The sequence below is a fragment of the Thunnus maccoyii genome, chromosome 6 (assembly GCF_910596095.1).
Source record: "Thunnus maccoyii chromosome 6, fThuMac1.1, whole genome shotgun sequence".
NCBI lineage: Eukaryota > Metazoa > Chordata > Actinopteri > Scombriformes > Scombridae > Thunnus > Thunnus maccoyii.
Window position 1 is genome coordinate 12320314 of NC_056538.1, and position 27360 is coordinate 12347673.

General features: G+C 39.6%; 1 protein-coding gene across 5 annotated transcripts; it reads left to right on the forward strand.

Annotated features, from left to right (window-relative positions):
• Positions 1–1496: 1496 nt before the first annotated feature.
• On the forward strand, positions 1497–24579 carry golim4a (golgi integral membrane protein 4a). 5 transcript variants are annotated; one of them, XM_042415318.1, is made up of 16 exons: positions 1497–2173; positions 12325–12399; positions 12716–12765; positions 13083–13136; positions 13274–13424; positions 15749–15831; positions 16240–16323; positions 18371–18571; positions 18658–18936; positions 19389–19657; positions 20231–20307; positions 20448–20512; positions 20754–21014; positions 21209–21277; positions 21547–21636; positions 23333–24579. In XM_042415318.1, exons 1-16 carry the CDS (start codon positions 1987–1989, stop codon positions 23486–23488), a joined length of 2151 nt encoding a protein of 716 aa, XP_042271252.1. In that variant the 5' UTR covers positions 1497–1986; the 3' UTR covers positions 23489–24579. The 5 variants fall into 5 exon arrangements, with proteins under 5 accessions (XP_042271252.1, XP_042271253.1, XP_042271254.1 ...); XM_042415319.1 differs by having other exon boundaries at positions 20754–20963; XM_042415320.1 differs by having other exon boundaries at positions 18724–18936.
• Positions 24580–27360: the final 2781 nt, after the last annotated feature.

The window sequence follows — 27360 nt, forward strand, 5'->3', positions numbered from 1 at the left end:
CAGCAACGTCCACATCTGAGGCATCGTTCACTGTCATGGCTACAACTTTGTATTCTATCAGAATCAGCTTTATAGGTCAAGTATATGAACACATACAAGGAAAATACACTTAATACCTTTTAATAAATTCCTTCAAAGTCTACTACAAATATTATGAGTCTGGATGTAAACTGCAACTTTACTTGTTGGTGGAGTTATACAATTGCAAGGCTGTATTTGTAGTTCATTTTAAATGACTGATATACTTTTTCATTCCAGTGCAACATTTCAGAAATCAGATAATTACTATAGCATACAGATAATTCCTTTAGCATACATATTTATTGCACATATGGAACATGTATTTATATGACTGTTTTACTTTAAATGTGACACTATTGCTAAGATGTATTTATTTTCTTTTTCACATGTATCTTACTGTACATGGCCATTTATACATGGGTATGTTTGTCGACAATGTCCTCAGATATTTACTTGATGTAAAACCCGAACATTTATTGTATTGTACAAATTTTGAATAAACTGCATTATATACACAGTTAAGACATTTGTGTATGTTTGGATGAGAAGGAACATAGCATGTTTCTTTAAGGAATCATTTTTGTATGGATATTAATCAAATCTCATGAATGTAGGCTCTCTTCTGTCGTGGTGTGAGTGGTGACTTTTCTTAGACCTAAAAATAAATATTTCCTCCTATTTTGCTCAATTGAACAAATATTCAATATTATATTGAGTGCTACTGTTTTTTAATTTACACTTTCCACAAAAAGTAATCTGCTGAACATGTGAGTGGGTTTAGTTTAGCATAATTATAATTTAATGTTTTGTATTCATCCAAGGTTATTAAAATGTATTAATATACAAATTTTGAATGTATATGGATGAGTTGCACAACATTCAAAGGTAACATTAAGATTGATTATTGAGATATTAATGGATACAGTTTTGATTGAGAAGAAGGAAATATCTGTAAATGTTTAAATTGTAAAAAGGAGGGAGCATTTGTAAGGTGATGTGGGATTTTATTCCAAATTTTAGTATATGTACAGAAAAATGATCTTAAACCATATGGGGTTCAGTTAATTTGCAATAGCTCTGGTTATTCTCCCTAAGTCAATAATTATATTGACTTAATAGCACAGCAATAATTATACTTGTAAATATAATTTACAGTTCATTTTTACATTAATTGGTAAAGGGGGTTTGGACCCTGGAATCCCTGCAGAATGACTCAAATTTACTACAGGGTGGCATACCTGTCTACAAGAGAGTTTTTGTAGCTTTGAACACACTTATTGGTCTTGTATCCCAAAATGTTATGACAGTATTTCAACAGGTCTTTGAAATGGAGAAACGTCCAGTCCCTCACGGTCAGAGCTGCCTCTTGATCGAGCTCTCTGGCGACCAATTGATCAGATGTATTCCTCTGAGGGCGGGAATAGGGAAATTTTTGATTTTTCGGAGGAGGGACTTCCTCTAGAGCTGCAGTCGGATGGCAGGCAGCTGCCGGGCTGGCTGACACGTAACTAAAGTTAAAGGTGCAGCGGAGGCCTCGTCGGGGACTTGAGGTTTTACTTTTTTTTAAAAAAAAAAAAAAAAAGTTTGTCGGAATTGCGTCGGAAAAGCAAACGTGTGCAAGGGGAAAAGAAGAGACAAACGGAAGTCGTCAGCCTCGGTTTGTCTTGCATTTCAGCGACGCAGAGCAGGAGTTTGACGTGAAGTCAAGCGAAAATCTGAGCGGCTACTTTGAAGTATCAGGAGAAAGTCGTGAGTGGATGTGGCAATGCTATAAATAATGTATTCATCAGCAAGTCTCAGCCCTTAAACTCTTATAGTCTGCGTGGAAATGCTCGGGGGCTGACGGGACAGGAGGGGGGGTGCCTCTTCAGTCTTCACCGGGAGGTAGAAAGTTGAGTCGGGAAGTTTCCAGCAGCAGAGACGGGGCTTACTCGCGCAGACAGCGGGGAGGGGTGCGGGTCCAACATGGGAAACGGGGTGTGCTCTCGGAGGCAGCGGAGGATCTTCCAGTGTCTCCTGCTGGTCACCGTGGTGTGCGGGATGATGTACGGGGGGATGATATCATATGAGATACACAAACAACTGAAGAGGACGGAGGCCATGGCACTCAAGTACCAGCAACACCAAGAGTCCCTCTCGGCGCAGCTCCAAGGTAAACAGTGATGTGATTGAACGCTGCGCGAGCGCCAAACTCCATTAAAGAAGCTGCACTTTTATTATCGTTGTGCCTGATGGCAACAAATAACAGCTATTAAAACAAACTTTAAGCCTTTATAAGATTCATTACGAACCGTGGTTCAGTTCGGCATGCAGCCTACACGAACTGCGTGCCAAACAAAGTTTATTTATATGCTGAAAGTTTCCACCAAAATACACAGTGGGTGGCAGTAGCGTGAATGTTGATGCTTTGTATGGAAATAAACGCCCAGTCATGCATGTCAGATGTACCACTACAGAGAAGGAGACCTCTTCAAGTGTCTGCCGACTGACATAACTAGACTGTAATTATACTGTAGCCTAGTGGTGGTTTACTGAAAGCTAGTCTTTGACCTTTTGATCTCAGGAAGCCTTCTAATCTTGTGATAAACCAACCCAACAGTTGAGCTGTGCTGCTCAGCTTCCAAACATTTCGATGATGCTGCAGTTTATTAAATGTTAAAAGGGGTTTCTTTGAATTTGGATGCCCTCTGCTGGTTGTGCGAAGGACACTAAGAGACACCATGTCAAGTTGTGTCACAGCCATTATGCACTTTACCACAAACATGCATGCGTACAGCATAAAGTCCAGCTCCAGTGGAGGTTTAATACACTGTGGGAATATTTCTCATACACAGTCTGAGCAGACTGAGCCTTAAAGTCCATCAGAGAATTCATTTGGTTGGACAAGTCTGTGTTTTGCATTAGATTTATACTGTAAGAGTGAAATTAGACTCAACTCTCCCCAGATGTGAGGTTTATTGCTGACTAGAGGCCAATGCACACACACACACACACATACAGACACCTGGTTGTATAGTCTCTATGTCCCCAGGCTCACCTCAGCAGTACACAGATATACCTTGAAGTCATGAGGTCAGCCACAACATCTGCTTCTGCCAGGAAAGGGAAGCGTTGTTGCTTTGGTTTCAAGCAAAGGTTACGAAGCACAATGTGATACTCATTTTAAACCTTTTTAAACTATTTTATGGGTCAGACAGCTGGGTGTTGCACTAGCCTTTTATTGTGAGTTGTCTCATATACTGTCATGTCCCTACCGAAGATGGTACTGTTTATATCACTTCAGAGTGCTTTACTGTACAGATTACCCACTAATAATTGCATGATTTAAGAATTTGAATGTATTCCTATGTTATTCTGTGTTTACAACAGACCTATTACAGCATCATAAAACAACATAAAGATTCATCATAAGATAAGAGTTCCCAGTAGAGCTACAATGATAAGTCGATTAATCGATTAGTTGTCAACTATGAAATCAATTGGCAACTATTTTCATAATCAATCAATCATTTTTTAAGAAAAAAAGTCCAAATCCTTTGATTCTAGGTTTCTTAAGTCTTATATGATAATGAACTGAATATCTTTGAGTTGTGGGTTGTTGGTCAGGACAAATGAAGACATTTTAGGATGTAATTTTGGACTTTGGGAAACAGTGATTTACATTTTTCAGCATTTTATGGACAAAACTAATCATATTAATAGATAATGAAAATAATTGTTAGTCGCAGCCCTAGTTCCCAGTCATGCGTTTTAAATTCTGATGTTTGCCTTCGTCTGCACTTGAATCAGGGTTTGCCTCCTTAAACTTATCATGAGATGCCAGCATGGTTAAAATCTTTTGGCATTGAGTCATCAGTCGTTCAACAGCAGTCATGAAACGTTATAACCACAAGTGAAAGAGGCAACATGTTTACTTGAAAATCAGCAGATATGGAAAGTACTGACAAATAAATCGGTTGACCTACATCGTGCCCGCCTACGCTATGAGCAGAACGTTTCTATTAAAAATCTGACTTCAGGAAATCCTCACATGCACCACCTCTACAAGAGATTAAACCTCACTGATTTACTCGCCTCTGCTGTGCTTACAGGATGTGGGGTTTTTTTGTGCCATGCCATTACGCCAGGAGTTTAAAATTAACAGCTGGGCAGAGAGCCCGCTCCTACATTGCTTCATCTATTCAGAACAAGCTTTTTCCCCCCACATCAGGGATGGAAGTAGTGTGTCAGTGTTTTAGCCCAGAGGCTGGACTTGAGTCATTTAAAGCAGCCTTTGATCCACATAACTAGCAGTTGTCTCTTGCCATCGTCCACAGCATGGTCCAGCACACCTACTGTGATGCTGCCCTTAAGCTCTTACATATCACATGTGTGTACACGAACACAGATATACTTCTGTTGTCATTTCAAGGGTAAATCTGATGTATTATGTGTAGGCGAATAGCAATTTGGGCTTCCAAGTAGGCAGGTTTATATGAAAACTTTTACAGCTATTACACAATACTTTTCATTGTGTCCGTTTATGAGACAAAGGTAGTGTGGAGAAGGTGGGAAGCTGTCCCACATTTAACAAGCTAAAAGAACTTAATTGCTTCACGTTAGGCGGTGCTGAAATCCCACCTCGCTGTTTTTCTTGAGCTAAGCAGCTACTTTTAGTCAGATTCGGGTCAGTGTTACAAAAATGGCTCCTGTTTCATTTCTGAAGGGCCGCGGTAAAGCTGATAGATCCAGAAAATGAGAGCATAACACAACAACACCTTTTAAATGAAAGGGGTATAGCTTAACTTCCTTTTGCATTGCGAAACTCGTGTACCACACCCACGCTTCCATTGTGAAGCGACGGATCATTCAGTCGATCGCAAGGCCGGGGCCACTTGATATCCACGGCTGACTGTTGATTGCTGTTTTTCGTGTCCTATATTTAGTGGTGGGCCGTAGCTTGGGGGTTGTGAGCCAGCCATATTGATTCGCTGCTACCCACTATTACCACAGGCTGGCAGTTGTCAGTCATTTAAAAAGATCAACTGGCACTTTGTGGTTTCGCATGCAGTCTGGCAAATGTGTCCCTGTCATTTAACACCCCGTCACTCCCTCACACACTCACACATGCATCATTGTCTCTGTCAATTGCAAAACATGAATCAAAGGGAATACTTGCAGCTGTTTTTTAATGAGTGTAATAATTTTTTTTTTTTACCTCAACAACTCAGTCGTTGCCTGCTGTTTGTTCTAATGAACGCTCTCGTCTCGACAGATGGAATAGTTTGTTTTTGTCTACGGTTCTTTTAGTCAAAGATGTGTTTTTTTTTTCTTGGATTAAACCAAAGTATGTGATCTGATTTAGTATTTTTGTGTTTTTTTCTGACAACAGTGAAAAGGTCAGATTGCTTCCAACAGTAATTCCCAAGAAATAAACAATAAAGATGTCAGAGATGACTTGAAACAATAATAAGTCGAGGCATAATAGAACACTGCTGTCTACAGTCATAAACTAGCAGCTCAAGAGAGTTTTAAGACGTTAGTAAAAGCAAAATGCGTCTAGGATGTCCAAACTTCTCTTCCCTTCAGACTTCATCTTGAAGTCCATTATTATTACTATTATTTTTTGTCTATTTTTACATATGTTGGAATATGTGGTAATGTGGTTTAAAGGTACCTGCCTGGGTTATATTTACCAGTAGGAGGTAGAAAGGAAGCAGCAGGAGGAAGTTTGAAACCCACAAATTTGCCCTGCCATGTCTAAGGAGAGAAGGCTAAAAATAAATGTAACTGAAACGAACTCATGCGATTACAGCGGCGAATTTAAAGTCCCCCTCCACTCAAAAATGTGTTTTTCTTCTCGTTCCTACGGTCGGATGTTTGAGCTTCACTGTGCAGAATGATGTACGTGCAGAGTTTGACACTAGGAGGCTGTTTTCACATTCATCTGCTGAAAGTGGAAAGTTTCTCTGAGCTCATCTTGAAACTTAGTTTTAAGTTGTGTACCAATGAGGATGATTTCTGACATCATATCTAGTTTGGAGCCAAAAAAAGTGGACTTAACTTAACTGTGAAGTAGGAGGATTTTTCAGTGAGAGAGGAGGAGGAGATGTCATTTTGAGAATTTATAACTTGGAAAAACCATATCAGACAAAAATTATTACTAAAAACAGAGTATTTTATATGTCTTTAAACTTGCCAGGAGAGAGTCTTTAAGTTTGTTGTGATACATGCTCGAGATACTGCAATCAAAACTGTGAAATAAACTCACGAAAACATTTAAACATCTTGCTTTGAGGACAAAGTAAAGATCTCAACGTGCAATTTTTTAACAAACGATTACACGTTACGCTTTTTCGACCTGGATCAGCTCATGTGTTCTGGGTGGGCGTGCAGTGCATGATCTGGATGTAGGGAGGATTGACTTGCGTGAGTCGGATTACCTGTTGAACATCGCAGTCATCACAGTGTTATGTAAGCTCTTCATTCACCCAGGCAACATCATACATAAACTACACAACCGTGCATATGACGCCATGTGCATGATTTGCATGGATAAACAACCGCTTCCAAATAGAGCTAGTCTTCAGTGTGTGTTGTGTGTATGTATGCGTGCGAGGGCGTGAACACACACAACAAACAAAACCCTGCAGTCCGTTTCACTCGGTGATTGATAGTATTCATGTTGTTCGCCACCAGCCAACTCCACCAATCCAATCGTCTCCACATCTAAACCAGAAGGCCAGTAAAGGTCACCATCATAGAGAGCTCCCTTGTTCACGCTCTGCCGATGCACTTAAACCACACCTTAAGGGAAATGTTTCCTCGGTCTTCGGGGAAACCCTCAGACTGTAAATGTTCATTCCCATGCTCGATGAGGTTTGAACGAGATAAAGGCGGGTGTAAAATGAATCAGTGAGTGGATGTGTATTTGGGAGCTCTAGGGAATGTTTTTAGGAACAGTAGTGAGTACTACGTAACTCATTTTACAGTGAGAGCATTCATTAATGACTGGTGCACCCTGAAACACCAGCGTGTAGCGGTTAACTTCTGAATATTTGTAGTATATTGATTTGATTCAACTCTAAGCTCATTTTTGAGGTTGTGGTTTGTGATGTTTCATTGGAATTGCTTTGAAATGCAAAGAAAATCAGTCAATTTTCACTCAATTTATTCTCTTTTAATCTTTAACCATGTCTTGTTATGTTTTATAAATAGTATTATTTAGTCTAGTGGTGCTATTACTGGTTTGGAGTTCAAACGCACATTCGAACAGCATCCTTTTTTAGACTGTAACTTCTTTGTAGCTGCTGCCCTGCTCGTCTACGTTCTGTCCCCCGGAGAGAGGGTGTGTGTGTTTGTGTGTGTGTGTGTGTGGTGTGGCCTGAATTGAGCTGTGCTAAGAGTAACATGGCCTCATCTTTGGCACTACTGAGAAGGTACAGAGTCTCCAATGAGTAGAATAACGACTCCTTAATCTCATGTAGCCAAACATCCATCTGATCAAGCTCAGAGAGGCCAGGAGGAATTCAAGCAGTCATCTTAAATATCAAGCTTTGTGATGATATTTAATGACTTTAGAAATACACACATCAGCAGTCTCATGATGTGAAATACTGAGCATTAAACATCATCTTGTAAAGAACCGGCCAGGGTAATGTCCGTTAATAGCTCACTGATTGCAGTGTGTAATAGCTGATAGTGACAAATTTTTTGAGTTGAACACGTTAATTTCCAACCTTTGACTGGTTGACAACTGGGAAAACCAGTTTAGCATGGATCAGATGACATTACTTCTACTTCGCTACGCAGCACATTGTGCAAAAACAGCAGATTGTGCAACAGGAACTTCAGCAAATTAAGTCGCAACTAACTATGTATGAATCCACTGAAAGGAATAAAGTGTTGCAGCACCTAACCCGTGTACAGAAGGACAGACATTGACATAAAACACATACACATCTTGCAAATACAAGACAACTTAAAGAGCAGTAAATTGGAAAAAGCTCTGTATAGCAAAGATAGAAGAACTGTGCCAACAGTTAGAGCAGTTATTTGTTTAACAAAACCTATTTATTAGAAGGTCCGACTGTAGAACAGAGCTTGTAGTTTTCTATCAAATGAAAAGAGAAAGAAATTTTCTACCTTTTCAACTAAAAATGGATCTTTTTTAAGTGACAGCCAAGCTATTTAGTAAATATGTTTGAATTGACAACACATCTCTGTAACATAGTAAGTGAATATAATCTTACCATATGACACAGCTTCAGTTATCCATTACGTTTTTACACTTTTATACCAAGTCTCTGTCTCACTCTTGTTTTCTTGACTGTCTTTGTCCCTGCAGTCTCTCTCGGTGTGTCCGTCTATCTTCGCCCTATTTGTGCTCATCTTCGCTCTCTTTGTTTTGCTGATTCTCTGTGCCTACTCCTGCTTCTCTCTCATATCCTGCTCTCCTTTTCGGTTTTGTTGTTCTCATGACATTAGTTAAAGATTGTATAGCTAAAAAATATATCCTGGAATCTGTTGAGTTGGCGCTGAACAAAAATAGCCACATCATCAGTTTGACTGCCCAGTGCCCTGAAGGCAGGAGAGTAAAGAAAGAACTAGTTAGAGAGTGGAGGTAGAGATGACTTGTTATTCACAGACCTGGTTGTTCTTTATTTTATAAGATGGGTGAGTCAGAGGCTCACCAGGACGATGGCAGATTAGGTTGAATTTGTCCATATCCTCATTTTGAAGTATTGAATAAAAGTAAAAGATTTGTTAAAAAAATGAAATAAGGTTGATGGCAAAGAGCATGTTTATTGCCAAAGTGTTGACAGGATGGAGTTTTATTGCTGTCACTTCTTTATATGTGAAGAATTATTATCAAAACAATAAAATAATAAAAAAACAAAAGTTATTAGTCAATTAACTCATAAATCATGTGGCCATAAATCTTTATTCTCCCTAATTAGTGCATGAATTGCCTACAATACTGAGCTATATAAAGCTTGACAGCTTGAACAGAGCTCACACTGTTGAAAAGATGTACAGCATATTGCAGTGTAGTAAGACTATTTGTAGAGGTTATATTTTAATTAGACCCTAACTGCTGCCCCCTGCCATAGATCAAGCATATTTGAGATCTCACGCATTTGGTAACTATAATAGTTCACAAGTGTCTGTTTAAATGTGAATAACTATATTATGTACATTTTTTAAGTACTTGATAATTGCACAAAGTAGATTTACTCCTTTTGATGTTTATGAAAACCCTGTTATCACTCAAAAGCATTCAAAAGATCCTCCAGGATAAACATAAATCAAGATTATGAGGAAATAACTGCTAGAGCTTTTGAAAGTCAAAAGCCAGGGCATCCGTCTGCTCTCAACGCTTTTTTTGCAATATAACCTCTTCCTTCCCCTTATGATGACATCAGATCGTTCTCGCATGCCCACAAACAGCTGTCTGTTGGTAGCCTTTGATGCTAAGGTCGTTCATGTCGCATATTCTCGCATATTTTGGATCTTCCAGAAGCTGACCAATCAGAACAGAGCGGGCTCATCAGGAGGAGGGCCTTAAAGAGACAGGAGCTAAAACAACCTGTTTCAGACAAACTAAGGGGCTGCATAAAGGGCCAGTATAAGATATTTTTTTTTAGTTTTTGAACTGTAAATCATGAAAAGATATTCCAGCAGAGCCCCAGAGTATAAATTTAGACCTGGAAATGTGCATGACATGTCCCCATAGTTACTGAATGAAGTGGGCGATCAAAATGTAGCTGTATCAATACATTGGTCTTTATATTGGACATTGACTTTACCTAGACAGAACAAAAGAGGGCATAACACGACAGAGGTGGTCACATATGCCGGTGTCTCCACTACCGTTGCCGTGGAGGGGCGGCCCAACCCACCAACAGGACCCCCTGCCCCTCCTGAAAGAAACAAAGAAAAACAAATGTAACTTATACTACACACGCATTCAAGTACCATGATTTTGCGTACAAGCTGCAGTCGGGTTGTTCACACCAAAAGCGTATTTCTCCACACTGACCAGCGGCTCTCCTGCTCTACAAGAGAACCCTGTGGAAACAGCTGTAGACTGCTTGTGCTCCAATAGCTACCAAAGCTTCATCTGTTCACTGTTGTCCTGTAGAAACAATGTTGACAGCTCGCTGTATCTTTCTCCATCAGGGATAAACTTAACATTTTCCATTTTTTTCATTTCTCCCTTTCTTCACAAACTCTCATATCAAAGCAGTCACATTTATTTGTTTGTTTTCTCTGCAAGAGTCATGACTTGTGATCAGGCAATAATTAGGAAAGCCTATGGGACCTAATTCTCTCTTTCTCTGTCTCTCTCTGCGTCTCTCTCTCTCTTTAAATAATGACAGGCCTAAATCTTAATAGCCTATAAATAAACAAATCTAAACACGTGTCCTAGTTTACTTTTGTGACAATAAACCCTATTTCCAAAAGGCAAGTATTCAACACCAGCTAGGTCATCATCACAATGTGTTGTTTTTAAAACTTGCACCAGTGTAGCTGACCATAATCACCAACAACAGTGAAGACCCTCTGGCATTTAAAGTAATGCTTCTGTTTTGATATAATGGAGATATGACCATCTGCAGTGTGTTCCTGTGGTGTTTCCTGTTAAAATGTGCTACCCCTACCAGGAGGCCCTTGAAATGTTTTACAGGAAAACTAGATATATCAAGTGCAATGACCACAACCGTGCGATGTGCCATTGAACCATCGGCTTTGTCAGAGGGGAAAGTTCATGTAAACAGTTATATGAGGGTTGTATTTTTTATTCGGATCCCCATCAGTTGTTAACAAGGCAACAGCTACTCTTCCTGGGCTCCTGTGTAGTTTGCATGTGCCTCCAAGTGTTGTAAATAGTTCATATTAAATTCTCGTATCTCGTATCATTTCAGGTCTTACTGTGCGCGTCCTAGGAGAAACACTGGATGCATATCTACAACAGAGCTGTGTCGTAATCCTGTGTAGACCAGATATAGAGATCAGATTAAAATGAGGATGTGTCTGTTTTGAGTAGAAACAGCTAAAATGCAAATCTGGGGTAGTAGTTAGTTGTGGCGTCATATGTGTCTCAGAAAAGTCAAACCCACTGAAGAAAAGTAAATCTGAATCAGTAAAAAGTTATTTGAATGAAAGTTCATGTTTAAGTTAATTCAATATTATTTTAAACAGTGATTGTGATCAAACAGTGATTCAGGTTTTAATTTTGTTGAGTTTGAGGAAGTCATATTTAGATGTTTAAATGTGATGTCATCCAAAGTGCTTTTGCTCTTCTTCTTTCTTTTCTTCCTCTTTTGGCATTTTTGGTGGTTGTTACTTGCTCTTGCTTCCATTCTGACAGAATGTGTACACACACACACACACACAGCCTGAACAGTCTATTTTTACTGATTGCTCAAGCTCACGGGTCTCTCTGGATACCTCAAGATCATCAGGGCTTCATGGGAACCAACGATGGGTAGAGCACGTGACAGAAAAGAACAAAAACAACGTGTATCTTGCAAACCTGCCATTTCTTACTCATTATCTCAATTTTGTTTTAATCTTCAATCTAATGAAGGTGAAAGATGGAAAGAGGAGTCTGAGAAAGAGAGAGAGAGTGTGTGTGGAGTTTAGAGGAGGGCAGCTAGAGAGATTAGAAGTGAATCTCAGAGCTAAAGCAGGATCTCAATAGTGCCCATAAAGAGATATGCAAGAACTTTTGAAGGAGCTTCAGGGACTATTTTACTAAGAATTATGTTCAAATAATTTACCATACACAGAAAGTTGTTAATAAAGGTGAAGCATACTTGTTCTACATTTCAAAAACTCTCCTGTAATCATCACCTCTACTTCCTCATGCCTCTATCTTTCTATTGCTTTTGGCACACACCACCCACTAGGAACATACAGTAAGCAGCCTGAACTAGAAGTATTTGTAAATACCTTCGGACCACCAGTCTTGTGAGGAATGCTGCAGCTGTCTGCTGATTGAGGAGCTGTCATATCCCGAGATCACAGCCTACCGTAGTTGAATAAATATCATGTTTAGCTTATATGTCGGCTATAAAAATGCACATCCTCTCTGTCTGCCTTTTATAAAAAAATGAATGTTGAAGCGTTTGTGAGTTCATGTTTTCTGCAGCGTACATATTTATATTACAGCAGTCTTTCTGTTTAGTTTACCTTCCACCTGGTCCCAAGAGAGTTCAAACCGCTCACTAACCCTCTGTGTTCTCTCTCTCTCTCTGTCACCATCCCTCAATTTATCCCCTCTCCTTCCCTCTTTCCATCTGCGCTTTATATGTTCAGTGGTGTATGAGCATCGCTCCAGGTTGGAGAAGTCTCTTCAGAAGGAGAGGTTAGAGCACAAAAAGGCCAAAGAAGGTGAGAAAACTAACATGTACGTTCAATTTCTGCATTCAGAGGAGCTTCGGGAAATTTGTATCTCATACTGACACAGGGACCCCAATGTCTGGGGGGAAAAGAAAATATTAGTTATGCAACAACAGATGTACTGTACATCTGAGTTAAAGGGACATCTGTATGAACCCTAAGTTATTGTCATGGTGTTGCACTTTTTCTTAATAAAAAACAATACATTTCCTAAGTTTACCATAATTTTCATTTATTTAATTTGGGGAATTATCTTCATTTTGTAAAAAAATAAATAAGATTTATCTGTGTGGTCTCTGTTTTATAGATTATCTGGTTTATAAACTGGAAGCACAACAGTCACTGAACAAGGAGAAGGTATGTTTTTTTCACATAACTCACTATGACTCTACTGTGATTCATCTTTAAAATATGTACTTTATATAACATTATTTTATAAATTGTTTAATCTGTCTCTTATCAAATTATCTGTTTGCATTACTTTTTTAAATGTTTGAGAAGTACTTTGTGGCGTTACCTTTGTTGAGTTCTGGAGAGTACTGTGCAAATACTGCTGCTACCAGCTGTAATTAATCTGTTCACCAGTATCTGTTGTCACAATAACAGTAAGCCTGGACAACAAAGACATCGGCTTTTTAGGTGCCTTTGTAACCTTTGTTTTTATGCCCACACAGCAAGACTCCAACAGCAGATTCAACTCTTTACAAGTGCAGCATCAGATGCTAAAGGTATGAATCAATTTAATCCCAACACATGCAGACACACACTTATCCTGTAGGTTTTTAGTTGTTGTTTGATAATCATTTTTATACAAAGACAAAACAAAGCAAACCATACGATGGCATCAGTCTGACTTCTCTTTCAGAACCAGCATGAGGACCTGAAGAAGCAGTATTACGAGTTGCATGAACAGCATCAAGCCCAGGGCGAGGATCACAACCGGCTCCTGAATGAACACAGAGATCGCTTCGATAAAATGCAGCGAGCCAAAGACGTGGAAGTCTCCCAGCTCAAAGGTACGAACACATTTACATTTATGACGAGTATTTATTTTGCAGCATTTCTTTTTCAGCTTTTTCCTCTCTATGGATAAATGAAGACATGCATACATGCACAGTTTGTACTGTGTTTAAGCACCACTCGATTACACACATATACATTGTATATTAATACAGTTTATAGCTTTATGTAGTGTGAACACTGTTACTTTGTCTCCATCTTCTGACTTCATAAAATACTGCATGTCTGAAGGCTAAGAGCTTTATGTGCAGATTTTTACATCTATTAGAAAATAGTTTTGTTATATTTCATCATTCATTATGTGGTTGAAACTGACCTGTAATACAAGCATTTTGTCTTAATTTTGCTGATTCAAGACCTACACATCAAAATCAACTTTATAGAAATGAACAGACATCATAAAAGGAGAAAAAGGAAAAAGTCTAAGGTGCAAAAAATTAAATAATGGTTGTCCATTCAACATTAAGACAAAGAAAGGAATTCATTGAATGTTCCTGCCTGACCCACATCCTCTGGTATTCACCTAACCTGTTGTCTAAGCTATGTGCCATTTTTTCCATCTTAATTTGCTTTATAGCCTCATTAACCCTATTCTGAATGGATGGCACATTACTTTCAACTCATGTTTTGAGTCTTACTTTTTTTGTAATAAAACTCAAAATGAGAAACAACAGCCAGAGAGATCTAACCTGATGCACCAGATGGTTTGTTACACAGCACCATCTGAGATGTTGTCCTTGGAGACTGTTTGGAAAAGGGCAGGCACTTTCAAAAAAAATACTTGGCAGGTGATTGAATGAACCATCTGTCCATCACCGTCTATCACCGCCATTACCTTGTGAGGCAGTTTGGATTCACAAGATCACATGAGAATCCTCATTGGACGACACAAGTGCATAACTTGAAGCCTGTCGAGATGAATCTTGTCGCGTGGTCTTGGGATGGCGTGATCTTGCGAATCCAGCTGCCTTGCAAGGTAAAGAGAGATCATAATTATAATAATAATAATAATAATAATAATAATAAGATCTCCCAGGATGCATGTAACCGAGTTTGAGGGCACTTTATACTCAGATAATGAAGAATATCCTGTAATACTAAATTCCAAAGCCTACGTATCTTCTCACAATCCCACACTAAGTGAACAATGTTCCTATTTTCTTCAAGCATGTTTGTTCATCTTCAGTATTTTTTCAGGTGTACAATACAGTCTAGTAAGGATTTTATATTGCGTCAATTTATTATCTACTGGTCTAAATGGACATTTTCTATTGTACCAAATAGAATTCCAGTCCAGTTCATCTGCACATGTTGCACCTGCACCTGTTAATCCAATACCCACTGATCTGCACATTTGTTAAAAGCATTATGTTTTTCTTTTTTTATCCTTTTCCTTATTATCATTCATATCGCACCACATTCAAATATTTGTTTTCTAAGATTATTAAAAGGAGTGATTTCTTAATGTTTTGAAGACTTTCATAATTCAGGAATTCCTGTTTAGACAAATCTCCTTCCGTATATCCTCCCATCCTTCATTATGTCTTTTATATGTTCAATTTCCGCTTGTTTCCAAATCTCCCAATTTAATGTTTTGTCATTTACTTTTTATGTGGGATTAAGCCACATAGGCAAAGGTTTAAAAGAGAGGAACTTATCATATATTTGTATGATTTTAAATGAAGTTATCACTGGTGATTTCAGATCCATCTTTGGACATGAGACAGTATGAAGTCATTTTTTTAGGGACATGCCTACACCACTCATTATATCCTGTTCAAAGACAACCAGATCTTTTTTCTTCATGCTAAACTAATCAATAATTTGAAGTGACCCAAATAGTAAATAATGAAAGTAGAAATTTAGCATATTAAAGCCCCCATTATTTACAGGTGCTTTAAGACTTTTAAAGGAACTGTGTTCTTCCCACCTCACACAAATGCAGAAATCATTTTATGAAGCTTTTCAAAGCAACTCTTTGATAGTTTCAGGTATCATTCTAAGCATGTAATTAACGTTTCATAAAATCATCATTTTTTACAATATTCATTCTCCCCCAAAGTGTTATCAGCAATTGATTCCACCTTGTAATATTAACCTCAAGCTGATTAATTAAATCTTTAAGATCGATGATGTCACGTTCAGTACTTTGAACAGAACCGACAAGTGGAACCACATAAAACATCATAAGGATAAAAAAGTAACTTAAAAATATTCATTACATTTAAAAACACTTAACAGAAGAGTAATTTTCTTGATTGATCTGGTTTCTGTTAATGTTCACTCTTTGTGTTAACGTGCATGCTGTTTGTAACTGCAGACAGTGTATATAACCTAAGAGAGGAGAACAAACAACTGAGGAAGGCCCACCATGACATTCACACACAGCTACAGGATGCACGGGTGAGAAGAGACCTTTTCTTTTCAATTATTTTTTCATTTCTGTGTCACACATGTCTGCCAAATAAAGACTTTCTTTTGTTTTGTTTTTAAAAAGTATGAAGAAACACAAAATGATGATCTATCTAACAAGTGCATGCAAAAAAAAACCTGTCAGCAATTAATTTTTTTAAAATTGATCTTTTTATTGCGAATATCACAGTATGTATATTGAGATATTTCCAATTATTGATTGATTGAATGATTAATTAAAATGTCTCAGTGAAATGGAGATACACTTTTTGTAAAGTGCTCAGTGTCTTCATTTAGAAATTACTTTAAGTAAAATGTTCTGGGCAGTAACATAAACATGCATAACAACATAAACGTGAACAGTTAATCGCATATCTTTGGTCCCACTTGTGTGTTCAGGTTCAGCATCAGGACCTGAAGTCAACACACGACCAGCTCGTACTGACACTGGAAGACCACAAGAGTGCGCTGGCTGCAGCTCAGGTAGGACACCAGCATAGAGATGCAGTCCCACTCTGAACTGCATTCACTGAACACAACAGCTGATTGATGCTGAATTGCTGCATCACAGGTCACAATTGGCCACAATTTTTTTTTCAAACATTGAAAAATGTATTTCCTGGAGTATTGAAAGGCTTTAGGATAGAATTTGACTTCTAGTTGATGGAGAGGCTAGAGATTTACAGACACTAGGACAGTATTAATTGGAGTCAATGGACCAGGTGATCAGGAGGTTCTGGTTTTTCTATCACTATCACTATGTATCACTAATCTGAATGAATGAGTAGTTAATGGGCTACCGAAAGACATCATATAGATTGTATTAAAGTTAATTCCTGATGTTTTCTCCGCAGTAATGTAAATGCTGCAGTTAAGATGCTAAAGTCTTCACTTTAACCTGCACAATAAAGAAGTAAAACTGTTTATTGCAGACTGTATAATCCCTACTAGAGGAGAAACAAAGATGCCTGAGGTGTTGCTTGCTTTTTGGATAATTAGATCAGACGTTGTTGTTTCTCCTTGAGAGTGACCTTTGAAATGTCTGAATGGTTTATTGAATATACAGTACTCTGCTGATTTGTTTGAAACGCTTCGCTTCTGTTCGTCTGCACTGATGGATATTCTCTCTCTCTCCCTCTCTCTCTTTCTGTCTGTCTGCATTTGCTAATTTGTTTTAAAGCCTGCCTTGCTTTCCATCAGTGTTTCTGGTTGAATGACACACACACGCACACACACACACACTCTTTCCTTCACTCCAGGGGGTTTGGTTTAGTCAGGGCTGTCAGAGCAGTACATCTAAAGCACATTGCAGCCAATCATCCAGAAAGATATAATGGAGGGACTGGAGTGAGACAAAAAGAGAGGAATTTAACCCCCTGGTCTGATTAGAAAATATGTTTGTGTGTTATCATTTGATGGTTTACTGGCCAGTTTGTGTAAAAAAAAAAAAAAAAAAAAAAGTGTCTTTGTCATCTCAGGAAATAGGCAAGTGTTAAGATTTTCTGCTAAATAAATCGTGTCCTTTCAAATGCAGTTGAATTAGTGAAGATTTAAGATCTAGCTGTATAGTAGTTTGTAATAATTGCTGTGTCACCTCCTAATGCAGGCTGAATAATAACAGTGGCGTAATAGTTGTCTCACCACACATTAGAAGACATTTTAATTGGCATTTTCTCACATTTAATAACATATGTTCATCTATTGCTAGGGCTGGGTATGGAACATTTTTTGGTAAGGATTGAAATGTCCAGCACCCGTTGAACAGGTTTTTTGGATGTGTGGCACTCAGACCCAAGCCTATTAGTTTTTACTGAAGATGTAAATCTTTTAAAACAAGTCAAGAACATATGTTTAATTTGAGGGAATTTCCTTTACCTGCTGAGCACTGTTGTTTTTCACAAACATCACTCAAACAGGAGTGAATAGTGTATTTTTTGGGGGGGACTTCTTGCCACAGAAATTGATGTTCTAGTGAATTATTTGCTGGAACAGGACGGTGCATGTGAGACTGACTGAAAATAAACTACAGTGCCATAGCGTGGCTCACTGATTTGTTTTTAATTTTCAACAAAAGCGGAGCTCTATAGCAGTTAATGATAGCAATTTATTGTTGGTTTTGGTCTTTTTATTGGATTTGAAGAAAATTATAGAATATCGCCAGCCTTATACTTTCAATGACTGAAATGTGTGTGTGACGGACAGGGTCAAAAACTGTCAAGTGCATCCAGTGTAAGACTTGTAGTTTTGAACATTTAACATTTGAGAGGTTTGGCTTTTTTATGGAAAAAATTGGGTTTGAAGACCAACATGTTAATATTTCTCAAAGTAAGGTATCAAAAAAGTATTGTTTTGGTGTCAATAGCAAAACTTTGGTGTCTTATTGGAACTAGTATCGAAATACTTGAGAAGATATCCAGCTCTGTCACAAATGAGTTTTTTTTAATACCAAGAATTATCCAGCATCACACATGACAAAATTCATATGATCTTCCATCTTAGCCCTTCTGTAATTGTGTGTATGTCCTCATAGGTGCAGGTGGATGAGTACAAACAGCTCAGGGACTCCCTGAACAGGGCGCCCAACCTGAGAGAGCCTGCGCAAAACCCCGGCCCCCAGCACCCACAACACGGTGCGTCCCATATCCATGAAACCCAGCAGGCCATAGTATTGGAGCAGCCACACAAAGACGAGCCCGCCCATGAGGAAGGTCACCAGGACACCGAGTCCAGGGTAACGTGGGAGCTTGTTGTTTCAGCAGTTAGCATGAATAAACTAATCCATTTCCACCTCAGATGAGACCGTTGCTTTCTTCTCAGTTGGGCCACCAAAAGAAGGAGGCGCACGCTCAGTCTGATGTCCACTCTCACCCCACCGTATCCCAGCACACCTTGTCTGAGAAAGAGGAGGACGGAGAGGGAGAGGCAGAGAGGAGGAGGGAGCTGGCGGAGGAGGAGATGGCCCAAGCAGGACAGCCTCAGAAGCTGGAGGAGGACCCGGACCAACCGCAGGATGAGCAGCAGCAGGAGGAGGAGGATGACGAAGGGGAACAGCCGGATGAAAACGCCTTGGACAACCACATACATCAGCCGCAATCGGTCAGAAGTAGTTCAGGTTTTACTCTGCGCGGTCTCGTCAGGACAGTGTCAGAACTTGACACTTAGTCGTAGATTAAAACAACTCATTGGTGTCATTGAATTGTTTCAGAATAGCTGCATTTATTCCTCGTCATCAAACAAATATTCTGTCCTTTTCAATACCTGAGACAAAGCTACTGCACAAATTGAAGTGCTAATCATTTAGTTTTAATCCCAGAGGAAAAAGGAATACATTACAACCTTTCCTCAGTGATTAATTCTTTGATTAATGGCAGCTTGTTCATGATGTTATGTTTTACGCTGCCATTTCAATCTATTAAACTTCCCCACAGGGAAATATACCTACCTCTACGTTTATGTCTCAAATTAGCAACTCGGTGCATTTGATTTGCTCTAATTTCTCATCCTCGCTCAACACGTCTTTCCTTTCGCATCCATTCGTCTTCTGAAAGGGTCCCCATCCGGAGCTGCATCAGGAGGCCCACGGCCAGGTGGAACGCGTGAAGTCGCCCTACGAGCAGCAGCGGGAGCAGCAGCGCCTGGAGGCTCAGAGGGCCGAGGAGCGCAGGCAGATCCAGATGCGACAGGACGCCCTGCAGGCCCAGAGGGAGAGGGTGCTGAAGGAGAGGGAGCAGAGGATGAAGGAGGAGAAGGAGAGAGAGGAGCAGCAGCACAGGGAGGCCGACAGACGGGAGCAGCTGATGAGAGAGGAGCACCAAAGGTCAGATTTACAGGAAATCAGAGATGGAAATCACTTAGAATCAAGTGCACAAAGCGTTGGCCTTGGTTAAATGACACATCAGGTCAACCACACAGCCATTATACATTATACAGCTGAAGAACTGTTCCCATTTAAAATGCATATAAAGGCAGACCTGGAAAGAGGATGAACTATGTAAGATGTGTTTTAATGACAGATGTGCAACCTACAACCAGTAGAAATGAACAGACCTGAAACTAGTTCAATAGCCACATGCAGCCGCTGACTTAATGAGACTGGCATTGCATTGATTAACACTAGCAAATTAAAACCCCCTCATGCAAACTACAAACAGCAATTCAATCAACAAATGAATTATTCTCAAAGATCCTGGCAGTAACACACATCCATAATCCAGCAGAAAAACATCATGCTTTAATTAAATTTGTACTAGGAGGAAAGCAGCATTAAAGGGAAAATTCTGCGGGTCCGTGTATACAAATGTGTCCACTTAGGGATAAACTAGAATATTATTAACATATTTTTACAGCCTGTGCCCTTCTAACTGCTGTGTACTCTCATTGCGGTTATTAGGAAGAGGACAGAGTATGAAAATATTGACAATGATATTGTCCAAGGAGAAGAGGAGCGTCACACTGATGATGAAGAAGGTGAGACAGAAACACAGAGAATTCCAGATCAAATCATTACACTGTAAAATATTTTATGAATTAATGTTTCTCTCATGCCTCTAGAGGAGTTCGCAGTAGTAGTTGCTTCATAGTGTGTGTGTTTGTTTTTGTTTTGTTAGATCCTCATATGTTACATGAGGAGGAGGAGAAACAAGTGGATCAAAGAGTGCCACCGCATCAGCAGGTGACCGTCTCTCCATCCATCCTTTCCCGCTCACTCCATCTGTCGACTCATGCGTCCTCATCATCCGTCTGTCCTTTCAGCTCATTCGCTCACTTAACATTCACATGTCATACATCCATTCAGCCGTCCATCCAGGAATCGATTCTTTCCATCCGCCTGTTAATTCTTCTGAATGTTATCAACTAACTCTTCCGTCGGCGTTACAAACCCAGATGTCGTATCTCTTTCTCTTCTCCCGCAGGGTGCTGTCGAGGGTGAGCTGGACCCCGAGGACGACCCCAACAACCAGGGAGAAGATGAGTTTGAGGAGGCTGAGGACGAGCGGCCGCAACACAGGGTCGCCGGGGAGGAAGAGGACGGGGTAGAGGAGGGAGAGGAGCCGGCAGCGCCAGCCCAGCACGTAGACACGCACCCGGGCCATGAACAACCTGCTGTGGAGGAGGAACTGGTGGTGAGCATGAGGCCGGGGAAGAATGAGAGAGCAGTGAGAGGAGAAAGACAGGTGAAACAAAGTAGCGTCAACAAAACCAAATGCAGAGATTACAGTGGGAGGAAGAAATGGAGGAAAATGATAGAGGTTGCAGTGGAAAGATGTGAGCAGGGAAAAGGAAGAAGCAAACACACAACCTGCAACTGACAGAATAAACAGAAATAATCTGTAGGTAGTATTTTAACTTGTTCTTTGTATGTGTTTAGATGGCTGGAAATCCCGATCAACAGGAAGACAATCTGGATGATCAGTACCAGGAGGAAACAGAGGATGAGGTGTGTGACACATGTGTTTAGACACACGCGCTACATACTGAGTGCAATAATGCAAAAGATGACAGAGAGAAAATGGCATGCAGGAAAGGCTGCAGTAGATACACACTGAAGACTCGACAAATATGTATATTTATTGTACATTTGGATTGGATTGGATTTGGATCTTTCTGATCTAATTTGTAATACGATAACGACAAATAACTTCTTTTATCATGATTTTATTTCAAAATCAGTCTGTTATGTAATTCTCTCTCGTTGTCGGCATGAAGGCCCAGGAGGATATAGCTGGTGGGCAGAAGAGAGAGGAGGATGTGGAGGAGGAAGGAGAGGATCCATATAATGAGGAGAACATAGAGCAGGTGGGTTCTGAGGGAAACCAGAGTCAGAGGTTGAACATGGAGGTTAATTCTCGACCAAAGGAACACACATAATGTGACACAAATTCCAAACTCCAGGTTAAGTTACTCAGCTATTCCTGAAGCTTTCAGCCGTATCCCACTGGCCATAATACGAAGGACTCAAATTTTTAATTTGAGCCACCAAGTCAAGTGGTATTATCAAAAAAAGACACTGGTACGATGACACACACAGCACAGATCTGAGCCAGCCATTTCCAGAATTTTCCTACAAACAAAAACTTGTGTGTTATGATTCCTCACATGGTGGCTTTATTGGAACAATAACTTTGAGAAATGCCACCGAGACAGACTAACCAGCAGAAGTCAAGTACCTATTAAATCATAACCATATGTTTTCCAGCCTCCACAATATATTTGGTTTATATTTGGAAGCAGCATTAGCATTGCAGTTACATCAGTAAGTTTCAACATTCAGCTGTGGTGGTTGCAGGTTGAAACAGTATAACCAATAATAGTTGATGCTTATTTCTTCAACATAACTGGGGAATTAATTGCTTTTGTCTGGGACTTTTTTTTTATTCCTGACTTAATATCCCAGCTCCTGAGTAACATCACACCCTGACACAGTTCCTGCAGAGGACACCTGTTGTACATGGTAGAATGTTTTGGTATCATATCCGGAAAGTAATATTCACAGTACTGATGTATCAGCTACATAAGGAGTCAGTTGTGTTAGAGTGTGTGTGTGTGTGTGTGTGTGTGTGTGTGTGTGTGTGTGTGTGTCTGTGTTTCGTCCCTGTAACTTGAACTGGTCAGTGTGTATCCTGATAAATGAGGGAGATCAGGTGTTGAGTCTCTCGGACCGTCAGGTCACCACCTGGACTCGCTCTGTTTAATTCATCTTAAAGGAATTCTGTTTGAATTTTGAATGAAGTTCACACATATTTTGTAACGCTAAAAAACATCAAAACTAATACAGTATATTCATTACTCTTCTTTACATAATGATCAAAATGGGCCATGTCCATTGGGTTGGTTTTGATATTTCTAATAAGTTTTTTCAAGAGGTGATATGAAGTGACATCCAGCCCTGCTGACGTGCACTTTAGCAGCACACTTGACTCCCTGCTAGTTTTAGGAGTACTGTTCTGTAGATGACCCTGACTTCTGTCCTCAGAGAGCAACAATCATTTATTTATAATCCCTAGTTATTGCCAGGACTTCTTTACCTTTAACTTAAAATAATTTATCCATACAATCATTTTGTCTCAGGGTTCTGGTTTGTGGTTATTACAACAGATTTTCTAAGTTTGCCATTTCCCTATTTAATATCTGAATAAATGTCTCTGCTCCCATTTACTTAGAATAGAATAAAGATCTTTAGTGTGTTATCATCCTGTAAATAGATAAAAAGGTAACACATGCTAGAATGTAAACACTGTTTCTCTGCCACATAATCGCAAACTGAAGATTTCTTTGGTAATGCAACTCTAACACTTTTTTCCATGTTTTTCTACACCGTGTAGTGATGCCAGTTATGTTATTGTTGAGCCTACAGAGTTGGCTGTTTCTACTCTGAATCTGTGTCATTAATGTGTACCTGAAAATGTCTGAAATTGTCACCTATATTGGGAAGAAAAATGTCAGAACGATAATGGCCATTAACCGATATTGTGTCGTGGTGATTTTTTTCCAGGATGAAGCAAAAAACCAGGAGGGACCACGGAAAAACGAGGATCGTCGAAACCAGGGGGAGAATAATGAGGATGAGAATTACGAAGAGGAGGAAGATGAAGTAGAGGACGACAGGGCTGGTCGAGACAAGGGAGCCAATCGGAGGGCGGAGATGTAAGACGGACGCAGACATTGACCAGTTACAGTGCCTTTTTCGGCTGCCCGTAGAGCCTATCAGGTCCCTCTTTTCCCTTGTTTCCTAAAGGAATAAAACCAGCCATCCACTCACAATTCCAAGTAGGAAAATTTGGGATATTACGCCTGGAGATAGGAAGCAAACACTGGGGTTGGAACTGATCAGCTTACACTGTGGAAACGGACAGAATTTGTAGGGTGGAGATGGGATATATACTGTATATTTTTTTATTCAACTGCCTCTCTGTCTACTTGCACGTCTGCCTGATGGCCTGTCTGGTTCTGTTTTTACTAAAAGCAGACAAGCAGAGAATGTATTTTTATCATGTGCTGTCTTTGAGTTTGTGTAAAGAAAGCAAAGATAAATTATGTTATTCAAATGTCCTCATGTTCAGGCCTTTATATATGTATGTTTTATGCAAACAGCTGTATTCTTTGTAGTGCTCAAATTTTAATTTACATCTTGCATTCCAATCGATCAAGTCGTTTTCTGTTATTTATTGCTAATTGTAACTCTGACAATCGTAAAAAAGGTGCAACATTTCCATTTTTTTTTTTTTTTTTGCCCTGACTGAACTAGTTTGTCTCATAATGGCTTTTACCAGCTTTCTTGGAAGCGGATCTACAGGAGCATTCTCACCGGATATTTCTGCAAATGCCAATCAAAAAGACATTTCTGGTGAAGCTATTCTGTGCTGGAAGTGTCACACTGACACGCGCCTTTCCATTCCTGGAAACCTCTTCTAGGTCTTCATTTTACATTTGGAAATGCATTTCAATAGGAAAGATAAGAGCATGCCAGTTAGTGCTGAAACTCTAGCATATTGCTTCGGCAGAGCCTTAAATAGAGGGCTGTTACAGGTCAACTGCTGGTGTGAATTAAATTCACAAAGCTAATGCAATTTTCTGCCAACATTTCAGTCTGCTGTACAGTGTACAGTAAAGTAAATGCTGTCAAATTTGTACATTTTTCACCATATTTTAGACAAAAAAAGTGGGGTTTTGATTGTATAGAAGCATGTTTTACACCTGAATGGTGCATGTGGAATAAAGACGTTGAAGGATTTCAGGTCATTTTCTTTGTTTTGTCTAATTCTGTACTTTCAGCTTTTTGAAGCCACAAAAAGTGTTCTGTAGAGTTTTTGCACAGCTCAGAAAATCCAAAATATGGATGCAGCAGCAGTATAATAATATTTTGATTCAAAGCCTTTAGGTCATTGTAGGATGTTAGATGCCGTTTAGTCTTTAGGAAGTTCTTGAGGTAGGTACCTCTTTTCTGTCTTTATCTGTCCATCTTGCCTGTGGGAGAAACCTGAGATGCAAAAATAAAACTTGCCACAGATGAGCAACAATAATGTGACACCTGACTATGAGTGCAGGGCTGCAAAACAACTGACATAGAGGTTGTAGAAAAACTTGAAATGCCTTGAATCTGCAGGTATAGTCAAAAAGTCTTTGCTTAGAAGAGTTCTGAACAAACAGTGAATGTGTCAACAGGAGGAGGAAGCACTGCATGGTTCTGATGGCTCATGCGGCAGGTGCTCTTTAGTAGGGCAGGTGAAAACACAAAAAACAAAATCCAGGAAGTCTTGCTGAATATTTGTCCTTAAGTGGTGTAGACAACCATGGAAAAAAGAGTCCCTGATGAAGACTTAGAGTCGATACGCATTGGTTTGTTTGATTGCCTATGCTCAAAGAATAAGTTCATTATATCATTGCACCTGAAGACAGAGTGCCCTAGTTTTCTCCATGGTTGTCTGCACCACTTAAGGACAAACTGAATTTGTGTCAGCCATTATTAAAGCTGGGCAAATTTTCCTCAAGCCAAGGAAAGGTGCTTCCTCACTTCATTTTCTCCTTTAGCCCTGTGATAAAAGGGATAATCCTTTTGTGAAAGAAAATAGCCTTTCTACAATTTCTTGCTCCAGCAAAATCTTAAAGCTCCACTGCACTCATTAATGTTTCTCATCTTGTTTCTTCAGTCGGATGTTTGAGCTTCACTGTGCAGGATGATGTATGTGCAGAGTTTGACACTAAAAAGCAGAAAATCAGATTTTGTCGCAAAGGGGCGAGACTATGAGTATGATTTGTGACATCACAACTAGTTTGGAAGCCAATCCTGTTCCAGTATTCAATTTACACAAGTGTGATGTGGAAACTTGAAGCCTCCTGTGTACAAACACTGAGATTGACCTTTACAGTGAGGTAGGAGACATCTTGTGTCCAGCTGCTAAACTTCTGAAATGAAATATATTTATAGATTCTGAAATTTTTAATGAAGGAGAAGAAGTAGACACCATTTTAAGGATTTTAACATTGTAATTATACTTTTTTTTGTGGAAAAAAACATATCACACACATTATTAATTAAACATTATTAATACATGTCTGGAGGGAATCTTTGACTACACAAATCAGGTGTTTCTCACTTTTGCTTTAATGTCGATGAAGCCGAGTGAAGCTTCAGGTTGATTCTCTTAACAGTGTGGTTGTCTAATTTCTGATGTCTGATGGTCTCTCCATCACTTTTTTTTTGTTTTTATGTTCCATCAAGGTCAGTACATGATGTTAGGAGAGGGAAAAGGACATGAGTTTACTATTCACATAAACTCTGTATTTCACTGTTAGGGCTATCTAACCAACAAGTAATCCTGCAGCCTGCGCTGAAAAGTATTAGTAACCTTCATTTCAGGCTCCTGCACTAAACCGCTGATAAGGATAATGCATCTGTAAGCACTTGGTGATCCTATGGAGGAAGAGTAAGTTGATGGGACATGTTGACACCTGTGGTCGTGCTGTTGCCTGACACTGCAAATAAAATGGATAGATGGATGTATTCTTGACTGGCAGCAGGCTCAGAGCTTGACTTATAAGCTGTATGCAATTCCTCAGCCAAGTCTTTTTTAAAATAGAAACAAGATAATCATAAATATGTATCAAGCAGAAGGGAAAAAATCATAAATATTCATTGTTGAGTTTACATATCATGGCTTGTTTGCGTCAGGACTGCAAGCCACAAATGTTCCCAAGTATAAATCCTGCCAACTCTGTTCCTTATCTACCCTTTGTGGTCCTGAGCGCAGAGGTGAGAGAATTGTGTGTGAACTCGCTCACATGGGAAATGAACCGACAAATCAGGATGAAATGAAAATCAAACGAGAGGGGGTTGACTGAGAAAGGCAATTACATCTAATGAACAACATTTGTCCCCAGCACACAGCTTCAATCAAATCAGCCCTCCTCCTCCCATCATCCTCTATTTCTGCTCACCCTCTCAGGTCGTCATCATTCCTGTGCTTTCTCCCCATCTCTTCCCTCCCTCTCTCCCTCTCTCTCCTCCCTCTTTATTTCTATCTCCCCCCTTCCCACCCCAACCTCTCTCCCTCTTCCTGTCATCATCCTTCTGCTGTTGTGAGATTGTTGATCTCCCCAGAGGGACTATGGGATGCTGGAGCAGTACGAGAGTGTGTCTCATTACTGTGCTAATAGCAGGCCACAGGGAGACGTGCACACGCACACACAGTTTTACAATGACAAGCAATGGCGGCGATGATAACTCCTCCGCATTCCTCACATTCTCACGCTCTCTCAGTCATCATTTCATGGGTGAATTACCAGGCATGAATACTTTTTAACGTGTCGATCACCTAGAGCCGGGGTCTATCTTAAGATGCGTGTCCACACGACTGCCAGAAATTCTCAAACCTTCCATCTAACACCAGTGCAAGATTTACTGGAACGCTAAAGCTCCAAGCTATGAAAATATGTTGGGGGTTTTTTTTCACCCACTATTTTTGGAAAATCAACTCAAACTACTCTCCTATTTTACACCCATATTGGGAGCAATAGTATCAA